This window comes from Zeus faber (genome assembly GCF_960531495.2).
Source record: "Zeus faber genome assembly, chromosome: 16".
In the NCBI taxonomy this organism is placed as follows: Eukaryota; Metazoa; Chordata; class Actinopteri; order Zeiformes; family Zeidae; genus Zeus; species Zeus faber.
Genome location: NC_137202.1, coordinates 11,212,868 through 11,223,753, shown reverse-complemented (window position 1 = coordinate 11,223,753; position 10,886 = coordinate 11,212,868). Strand labels below are relative to the sequence as shown.

The 10,886-nt window shown below is 43.6% G+C and overlaps 1 protein-coding gene across 1 annotated transcript; it reads left to right on the top strand.

Annotated features, from left to right (window-relative positions):
• The first annotated feature begins 2,213 nt into the window (after nucleotides 1-2,213).
• Nucleotides 2,214-5,171, top strand: lbx1a (ladybird homeobox 1a). The gene is made up of 2 exons (XM_080016089.1): nucleotides 2,214-2,816; nucleotides 3,772-5,171. Exons 1-2 carry the CDS (start codon nucleotides 2,480-2,482, stop codon nucleotides 4,287-4,289), a joined length of 855 nt encoding a protein of 284 aa, XP_079872215.1. The 5' UTR covers nucleotides 2,214-2,479; the 3' UTR covers nucleotides 4,290-5,171.
• Nucleotides 5,172-10,886: the final 5,715 nt, after the last annotated feature.

The following is a 10,886-nucleotide window of genomic DNA, read 5'->3' as shown; positions in this document are numbered from 1 at the left end:
TATATTATATTATATTATATTATATTATATTATATTATATTATGTTATTATTATTATTATTATTATATTATTATATATATATATTATTCTGTTAGTATAGTTGGAAGACAGAATAAAGTAGCCAATCGGAAGCCAAGGGAAAATAATTAACCCATACCATATTTTATAAATCAATATTTAAAGGAAACTGTGTCAGTCAATTCCAGTACTAACCGTACGGATGCCCGTTCCAGGAACACATGGGCCCCCATGGGGGCCCCGTTTGACACCATCAAAGACTTTCCAAAGATGAAATAAAGACCTACGTGAAGAAAGGACTTTCTCTCGATTTCCAAACGGGGTATCGGGTGTAGACTCCACGTCCATCAGTGCGGATGCCGAACTGGCTGATGGGTAATGGCAGGGGCAACTCAGAAGGCAAACTGAGGAAAGATCCAACACGAGGCGTGTAATCACATGTCACGCTCGGCAGAAACCATGTGCAAATGACCAAATAAAAGTGTCCAAGACTCTGGCAAATAGCCAACAGGCTCTGATTGCAGATGGCCTCCCTTTATCTGCTCCAGCTCCACTCCATCTTCTTCACGGCTCTGCAGGCTCAAAACTTTGGCCATGGCTATTTTATCAAGGATTTGTTGCTGGTCATTCAGCCATTGATTTAGTTTTACCTTTTTTTCGTAACCGGTCCAATAAACAAACAAATGAATGAATGAATAAATAAACAAACCAATAAACAAACAAACAAACAAACAAACAAATAAATAAATGAATGAATGAATGAAAATCAAATAAAAACATTTTAATTAATTAATTTTAAATATTTTTTATTAATTATTTTATTTATTATTATTATTATTATCATTATTATTTTTATTATTATTATTATTATTATTATTATTATTATTATTATTATTATAAACAAGAATTTGGAATGCCTTGGATGGTTGATAGATAGGGATCACGAATTTACCATGTGACCGGTGTGCAGTCAATGGAATTTCACAGTCACAGACGTCATCTAATGTCTATATGCACTGTGTATTGCCTATGAAGCCTATAGTACTTAGCTTTTACTTTTGCGATTATGTTTTTTATTGATTGAGTCATATCTTTCAGCTTTTCATTGCATTTGCTTTTCTGCGAATCGAATAAAGAACACGTCAACATGAAAACAACGGTCAATGGCCTATCTCTGTTATCCTGGTAGATTTACTCGTAGTAAAGTAACCAATATTTTGAAAATAACACTTTTGAGTAGATATTTCCCATAGTTGTTGTGGGATGGTTTAATAATGCAGTGTTGTGATGCTGCTCAAGGTGACTACTCACTTTTTCACTGTTAATCTCTGGCTCTGGGGAGAAATGTCTTGTCTCTTTGCTTCTGGGTTAGAGCACAGGTGGCGCTCTCCTCTGTATCCTCTCTGTGTATAATATGCGTACACGACCTTGAATTCAATTATTTTAAATATAATAAAGGGAGGGATTGAAATAAATGAAGTTGTGGAATCATATATTTGTGCTATGTTATAATTGCGTAGGTGTAATAATCCAGAGTTATCTGTAATTATCTACATATAATCAGTATTTTGAATTGTGGCATTTCTTTTTCTTTGACTCATTGGCGGGGACCAGGCAAGTCTAAATTGGCTCGAGCTCGGACTGAATTAAACGATTGCGCATGGATGCAAAGGAATTCGTGGTTTTGTTTTGTGACAAATTATTTAATTTACCGGGAAAGTGTTAAGTGGGCCTATTCTAATTTAACTCCTCCTCTCGGCCATGCCCTCTAATTACCACCGCTCTGCCCGGGACTCCATCCCAGTGCTGGAGAGAGAGGGTGTGTGTGTGTGTGTGTGTGTGTGTGTGTGTCTCTGTGTGTGTGTGAGAGAGAGAGAGAGAGAGGGAGAGAGGCTTTGACTTTTAAGAGAGAGAGGGAGAGAGACATATGGGATAGAGAGAGTAAAGTGTGTGTGTGTGTGTGTGTGTGTGTCTGTCTGTGTGTGTGTGTGCGTGTGTGTGTGTGTGCGTGTGGGTGAGAGAGAGAGAGGGGGGGGTGATAGAAAGATAGGGAGATATGGGGGTGGAGAGTGGAGAGAGAGAGAGGGGAGAGAGAGGGGGCGGGGGGGGTAGAGGTAGAGAGATTGTAATTGATTGCCTTCCAGTCATCACTTGTTAGTCTTGGTCAGCCGCCGCTGCTTCCAGTGGCTCTCCAACCACCACATGGGTTCGGCGGCTCGTGGTCCGTGCGTCTCCCCGGAAAAGTGGATCGAATCCGTGGATGTTTAAAGAGAACTTTGTCGCGTCCCCCCGCAGCAGCAAACAACATGCGATTGCCCATGGACCTGTGATCCGGTGGATCATCCTATACACGAAAACCTCTCTGCTTTTATATTAATATACATATAATCTTTGGTTTGAATTGCGTGTCTTGGAGAAGAGGCCGGAGAGAGGAGGTGAGGTTGTCCGCCGAGCAGCCACCATGACCTCCAAGGACGACGCGAAATGCCCCGGAGGAGCGCTGGAGGAACGGCGGCGCAGTCCGCTGGACCTGCTCCCGCCGCCGGCCAACTCCAACAAGCCGCTCACGCCGTTCAGCATCGAGGACATCCTCAGCAAACCCTCGGTGGTGAAGAGGAGCTACTCCATATGCGGGGCGGCTCACCTCCTCTCCTCCTCCTCCTCCGGGGAGAAGACGCCGAGCCACGGCCTCTCCGGCCGGGCGCTGCTCAGCCAGACGTCCCCACTGTGCGCCCTGGAGGAGCTGGCCAGCAAGACCTTTAAAGGCCTGGAGGTCAGCGTGCTGCAGGCGGCCGAGGGTGAGTCCAGTGAATAAAGACGGGTATAAACACATAAAAAGGAATATAATAATAATAATAATAATAATAATAATAATAATAATAATAATAATAAATACTAGTGGAGTTTAACTAAATTATATCGTCTCTTGTGCCAAGTATTTTTCCCCCTTATCACTTCTGTTAAGAAACGAAAGTAATAAAAGAAAACCATTCTGTTAGTACCTTGTGCATTTACACGTTCATCTGCGAGAATAAAAACGAACGAAACGAGCGAAAAACGCTCATTTACATTTTTTGTTCGTGAATTTGGACGATACAGGCTATAAACAGATCCTCAGTTGACGATCCAAAGAGTTAAATTATAGGTTTATTTGGTTCAATAATATCTGTGCAGCTATAATACACTGAATTATTTTAATCCTAATCGGTCTTCCAATAATGAATGAACATGTTTTGCTGTTATAAAATGTGGTCGAATGCGAGTACACACTGAATAATCTCTGCTTAATATTGTTGTGCTAATAAAATATTACATTAATTGCGGCAGATAATTCCTGTCCGACTAGATTTGATATCGATTCACAAAAAACAACCATGGTTTCGGGATTCAAGAGGTTGATTTGTCACATACATATTCATACGATATATATATACGATTTATGCAGTGAAACTTCATTTGTTCAAGACACCATCCGAAATGTTCTGCAATGTATCTTTATTTTTTTATCAGTTGCTTTACTGCTTATTATGCAAATCACTGGCACCGAAAACAAAAAGAGCCGCGTTAAGCTTTGTGTGTTAAATAATTCATATACCTGGCCAGAAAGGCGTCTATATTACAAGCCAGTATAAGCCATGTATAAAGCTAAAACATAGTCCGATCTGGACATTTGCATATATATATTTCTGCTATGTTGTGTCATATACCATTCTTTTCATTTGAATTGATTTATTCCATCGTCTCTCTCCACAGGCCGAGACGGTCTGGCGCTCTTCGGCCAGAGGAGCACGACGAAGAAGCGGCGGAAGTCGCGCACGGCCTTCACGAACCACCAGATCTACGAGCTGGAGAAGCGCTTCCTGTACCAGAAGTACCTGAGCCCGGCGGACCGGGACCAGATCGCCCAGCAGCTCGGCCTGACCAACGCGCAGGTCATCACCTGGTTCCAGAACCGCCGGGCCAAGCTCAAGCGGGACCTGGAGGAGATGAAGGCCGACGTGGAGTCGGCTAAGGCCGTGGGCGTCGTGGCCTTCGAGAAGCTCGCCAAGCTGGCGGAGCTGGAGAAGTGCGCGGCCAACGGCGTGGCCACGATGGTGCACGCCGGCGAGCCCGGGTCGGCCTCCCCGCGTCCGCGCCCGGACAGGGACCCCTCGGAGCCCGGCAAGCCGGGCACGCCGCCCTCCTCGCCCGCTACGTCGCCGTTCACGGACCGCCTGAGCAGCCGGTGCTGCTCGGAGGACGAGGACGAGGAGATCGACGTGGACGATTGATCTGACTGTTGACCTGCGCCCTCCCGTTACCATGACAACACGTCTGAAGTGCCAATTGATGCAATATATTTTTTTTTTTGCTGGCAGAGGAACTGTACGCGTTTTGAGGAATGGATGCTTTACGCACAGACTCTCACGTCATCATCAAAATAATTTAGGCGTGCACTGAAAAAAATGTAGTCATTGGATCAATTAAACAAAGATATTACATTTGTAAAATTACAATTTCTTAGGTGTTCAACTTGAACTTGAGAAATTAAGATGCACATTTTAATTTTAAGATGCACATTTTTTCATTTTAAAAACCTAAATATATAAAGGTTCGACAAATTAAAACAGGTTTTTTTTTAATGATCCATTGACTCCAATACAATTATTTTCTTTCAGTGAACAGTTGCTTATAGTCACTTGGTGGTATTTGTATTGATTTTAATGAAGCCATATTTCTATTTATCGTTTATTATTGGGGGGGAGCGCACACACGCGCACACACACACACACGCGCACACACACACACACACACACACACACACACACACACACACACACACACACACAGCTCAACAATGTTCAATCTGTTTGCTAAATTGTTTTGCTGCATGTTAAATTTGATTTTATCGATGGTTTTATTTTCGATCACTTGTACGCATTATTTTCGACGTATAACGATATCCTGTAAGGCGTGGACTATGTTGACCTGAAAGTTGCTCAGAAACGATAATCAAAAGCCACACGAGAAATGTCTAATTGCTTGTAATAATAACTCACAATTTAATATATTTATAATGCTTTGTAAGCCGTATTGTGCCTTTGGAAGCCGGACATGAAATGTATAAATTGTAATCTAGGGCTGTACTCAGATATGTAAAATAAAAAATGTCTTTCCAAATATTTAAGAACATTTTTATTTTTTTATTTAAATATTTTTTTTATCCGATTTTTTTTTTAGTTGCTTTATGGTTTCAGCTCATGTGGGAATTTTTCATTGCCTTATTGTGGAAAAAACGACATGTCTTTGACCGTGTGTGCGTGTATTTGTGTGTGTGTGCGTGCGTGCGTACGTGCGTGAGTGCGTGCGTGCGTGCGTGCGTGAGTGCGTGCGTGCGTGTGCGTGTGTGTGTGTGTGTGTTTTGCCTTTTTCTTTATAGAACTGACATGAGAAACACAAGCTGGACCCATAATTCTGCGTTTTCAGCTATTCTTTTTGTGTAACTCCAGGCTGTGCGTGTGTGTGTGTGTGTGTGTATGTCTGTGTGTGTGTGTGTGTGTGTGTGTGTGTGTGCGTGCGTGCGTGCGTGCGTGCGTGTGTGTGTGTGTGTGTGTGTGTGTGCGCGCCTGATGTTCGCGGGGCGGTGCTGTCGTTTTTGTACACCGGGTTCAAGCGTGAAACCGGCGGACAAATGAGCCCGCAGCCCCGCGGCCCCCCCGGAGCGGCGGCCACAATAAAGCGGAGCCGGTTTACAGCCGTGCGCAATACGGAGAACAAGCGCGTCCCTATCCACGCAGCTCCGTGGGTGTCAGCGCACACAAAGGGAACAAAAAAAAAACGTTCAGAGGCCATATGGTTATGGGATTTTTACTCTCAATTACGAGTCAATTTGATGGATTGACCTAACACGGCTTTGGATAAATGTGTTTTTTTTTAACCAGATCGCGCATAGTAGATGGGAGGCCCAGCCTTCAGCTCGTTCTTTGTTCAACAAGGTTTGGGTGTGTGGATCCCAAAGAGAGTGTTTTGATTGTGTGAGTGGCATCTAAATAATTTACTTCCTGGACGATAGACCTTTCAATTAGCCCATTCGTCATGTGCCTCCCATTCATCAAGGCTTAAAGAAATATATAAAAGAAAGAAAGAAATATATTCTTATTATTTGACTATTTCTATCATTTTTTTTTATATCCTTGTTATTTTATTTATTTATTTATTGTTTTTCTTTATTTGTATTACTTTTTGCGAGTTTTGCGTAGCATCCGCCTGCTTTTAAGTTTACATGAACAAACAATTCCTGTCAGGTTTCCAGTTTCTTCAACAATGTACAATCTTCGTGAGTTGCATTTCTTACTGTAATGAACGAGCACGGGGGAAAAATAAATTTATTGGGCCAAAGCTACGAATTTAAAAAAGAAATGACGACGTCATTGAGGGTGAATACCTGGCATTAGACTTGTGATAATTATCATTATATAATATGTGTTATAATGATAATATCCATTCCAGCCAAGACTATTGTAAAGGCCCTGAAAATGAAGACGAAAATAAATGACTGAGTTACAAAACATGTATAGAAACATTAGATACACCTATTTAGATCGATAGAGAGATAGATAGATAGATAGATAGATAGATAGATAGATAGATAGATAGATAGATAGATAGATAGATAGATAGATAGATGGATAGATAGATAGATAGATGGATAGATAGATAGATAGATAGATAGATAGATAGATAGATAGATAGATAGATAGATAGATGGATAGATAGATAGATAGATAGATAGATAGATAGATAGATAGATAGATAGATAGATAGATAGATAGATAGATAGATAGATAGATAGATAGATAGATAGATAGACAGATAGACAGATAGATAGATAGATAGATAGATAGATAGATAGATAGATAGATAGATAGATAGATAGATAGATAGATAGATAGATAGATAGATAGATAGATAGATAGATAGATAGATAGATAGATAGATAGATAGATAGATAGATAGATGGATTACTGCAATCTGCTCACTCAAAGCTCAGAATGGTAATTAATTTGCAACTCTAAAGTGTATATAATAAGGAGGGGAGAGGAGGGGGGGGCAGGGAGTGGGGAGAGGGAGGAAGAAAGGCAGGAAAGAGAGAGGGAGGGAGAAAAGAGAAAATTACAATAATCATTTAACCAATCGGCCGGAAAATTGAAGTTTGATGCATGAGGCTTAAAAAGCTCCAGCCGCTCTGTCTTTTCTTGTAGCACCTCATTTACCTCAACAATGTATATAAGAAGAAGAATTATTGTTGTCATTATCATTGTTGTTGTTCTTTTTATTTGTGTTTTTATTTTTATTCACAACAACAGCAACAACGACAACAACAACAACAACAACAACAACAACAACATTATGATTATATAATAATAATAATAATAATAATAATAATAATAATAATAATAATAATAATGCTTTCATCAAGTCAATCAACATTTTCTGGTGGTTTGCATCGATGACATAACTGCTCGTGCACACCATTAGGTGTCAATAATAATAATAATAATAATAATAATAATAATAATAATAATAATAAGAAGAAGAAGAAGAAGAAGAAGAAGAACAACAACAACAACAACAACACTAATAATATTAATAACAACAATAATAATAATAATAATAACAATAATAATAATAATAATATAGTCCCATATTAATGCTATATGATAATGATTATGATCATTATTGTTGCTGATGATTGCCATTATTGCTCTGTTTTATGTTGTTATTATTATTATTATTATTATTATTATTATTATTATTATTGTTAGTATTGAAGTAGTAGTCTTGCTATTGTAATGCTTATGAAATGAGAAAAGCCTATTCCCGGGCAATTCACAAACAAGGAAAAATAAGTGAGCATCCGAGGGTGTGTTTAAAAAGCCTCGCTGTAGGTCAGTGTACGGAGGCATAAGTCCTTGATGCGAGCCCTGGGTTGGTGTTTAAGTCAGCAAAGAGTAGGATCCAAGTCAAAGAAATGAGCTCCTTCCGCCGCGGGGCAGAGCTTGATTGATCACTAAATAGGGCGGATTTGAAAGTTTTAGTTATAACGCTCCTGTAGAAGCCCCTTAACACTTCAAACTTCAATTTTACGGGCTATTGAACTAAGCATGTCGCTGACACAATTGATATATGTATTAATTTACTTTAAGCCGTGATTAATTACTATCCACACAGAGAATGATACCACACTTCCCCGCTCTGGATTTGCATATTAATCAAATTCTGGTTGATAATTCAAAGGGAGAAATAGATTTAGGAGCGCTGGAAGGCATTTCTTCCTCCCTTTCTCACCCCCTCTCCCCCCCCACCTCACCCCCCACCCCCTTCCATTCATTTATTTGGCTGTTTCGCACCCCCCCCCCCGTCCCCTCTCTCATTGACCCCCCCCCAGCTCCCCCTCCCCCTCTCTCTCTCCTCTCTCTCTCTCTCTGTCTCTCCCCTCTCTCTCCCCCTTTCCCTCTCCCCTCTCTCTCCCTGATCCACGCCCCCTCCCTCTCTCTCTCTCTCTCTCTCCCCTCTCTCCCCCTTTCTCTCTCCCCCACCTCTCTTTCCAGCCTCTCTCTCTCGCCCCTCTCTCCCTCCACCCCCCCCTCTCTCTCCTCTCTCTCTCTCCCCCTTCTCTCCCCACCTCCTCTCTCCCCTATCTCTCTCTCCACCCCGCCCCCGTCTCCCTCTCGCCCCTCTCTCCCCCATCCCCCCCCTCTCTCTCTCCACCCCCCCCTCTCCCTGACCCACGCCCCCTCCACCTCTCCCTCCCCCCCTCTCTCCCCCGCCCCCCCCTCTCTCCTCTCTCTCTCTCTCTCTCTGTCTCTCCCCTCTCTCTCCCCCTTTCCCTCTCCCCTCTCTCTCCCTGATCCACGCCCCCTCCCTCTCTCTCTCTCTCTCTCTCCCCTCTCTCCCCCTTTCTCTCTCCCCCACCTCTCTTTCCAGCCTCTCTCTCTCGCCCCTCTCTCCCTCCACCCCCCCCCCTCCCTCTCCTCTCTCTCTCTCCCCCTTCTCTCCCCACCCCACCTCCTCTCTCCCCTATCTCTCTCTCCACCCTCTCCATCTCCAACCCCCCCCCCGTCTCCCTCTCGCCCCTCTCTCCCCCATCCCCCCTCTCTCTCTCCACCCCTCCCCCTCTCTCTCCCCCCCCTCTCTCCCCCGTCTCCCTCTCTCCCATCTTTCTCTCTCCCCTATCTCTCTCTCCGCCCCCTCGAGCTCCATCTCGCCCTCCTCTCTCTCCCCGACCACGCCCCCTCTCCCCCCTTCTCTCTCTCTCTCTCTCTCTCTGCCCCCCCCCCCGCCCCTAGCTCTCTCTCTCTCTCCGACCCACCCTCTCTCTCTCTCTCTCTCCCGACGCCCCCCTCGCCCCTAGTCTCTCCCCCCCCCCCCCGGTCGGGCGGGCAGGCCGCGCTGCTAAGCCGCTTGTCGAGTGTATTAAAGTCAGGGACGCAGAACCAGCTCGGGTGGCTATTTGGTGAGAACAGAAATTGCCTGTCCGCCTTGATGATGTGTTCGTGCTGAGCAGACTCTTCTTAATGTTCCCTGTCAGAGCGGCCCGCGATTTACAGCGTCCGTACAGTATGAATATATGGGAGCGCTTTAGGGGTGGTACTGTACGTGCGTTTGCGATTATAGGAGGATTTAATCAATCACACGGGCGTCGATAAATGGAAATGAATGGAGAAGGGGGGGGGGGGGGACACACATACACACACACAAAGGGGAAAAGTAAAAGTCGACGGACGCGCGCGCGCGTGAGTGGGACTAAAAGTGTTGACCGTGCAAGCGGACACACGCACGCGCGCGCGCACACACACGCACACACACACACACACACACACACACACACGATCATTGGCATTTAGTGCCATCGATTTACACGGGAAAAATAAATCTAATTTAGCGCGCGTCTGTTGTTGACCTGAAGGTAGAAGACACAACCTGCCAATCATTCATTCAAGCGTTATTCCGGAGTGACCATTCAATCCAACGCCGCAGCTGTTACCAAGCTTCACACACACACACACACACACACACACACACACACACACACACACACACACACACACACGCGCGCACACACTCACACACACACACACACACACACACACACACACACACACACACACACACACACACACACACACTCACCCATTATTGTGGTATCAATAGACAGACTATGGGCAAAGGCTTACACGCGTTTTGGAAGGCAGGAGAGATGCTTCAATTTGCCAGCACAGGCCACCGATTGTGCCCCAATGACCAGATTTCTGTTTGTAATCCACAGAAAATACTGGATTGAAGACATCGGATCAACTTTGGAACATGTTTTTAATCGTTAAGTTAAGTTAGGGTTTCTCCAAGTGAAACTGACACTTGAATCTCTCAATTTTATTTTGAGAAAACCCCAAAAATGTAGTTATTAAAAAATCAATTGATCCAGTAACTACAATTTCGGTGTTTTATTTGGCTCTTTGCAAAGGGATGTATACACTTTAGGCTAGTTAGGATACAGAAATTGCACATCTGTAGCCACAGACTACTTAGGCCAAGGCGCTTGTGCATGATCTGCATGTTTTATCAGGAGACAAGTCGTTAACAAACTCAAGCAGGCCAAATACGGTAATTAGTCGTGCCAGGAGTGCATAAATCGTGAAGCCAATCGAGATGTCGATAAAATGTACGTTCACTCAGGAAGTGTGGCTTATTGGACGTGAACGACGGCGAGAAATTGATGTTTCCTCTGCAGTGAATAGTTTTGGAGGGAAAAATGATAAAATGAGGCCTACCGCATCAGGCCAGTCTGTGTGTGTGTGTGTCTGCGTTTAGATATAAATGATAAATAT

Bases quoted from the DNA above. Each gene is read 5' to 3' on its own strand.
- lbx1a (XM_080016089.1), top strand. From the start codon at position 2,480: ATGACCTCCAAGGACGACGCGAAATGCCCCGGAGGAGCGCTGGAGGAA. The intron at 2,817-3,771 runs GTGAGTCCAGTG...CTCTCTCCACAG, and splicing joins CGTGCTGCAGGCGGCCGAGG to GCCGAGACGGTCTGGCGCTC.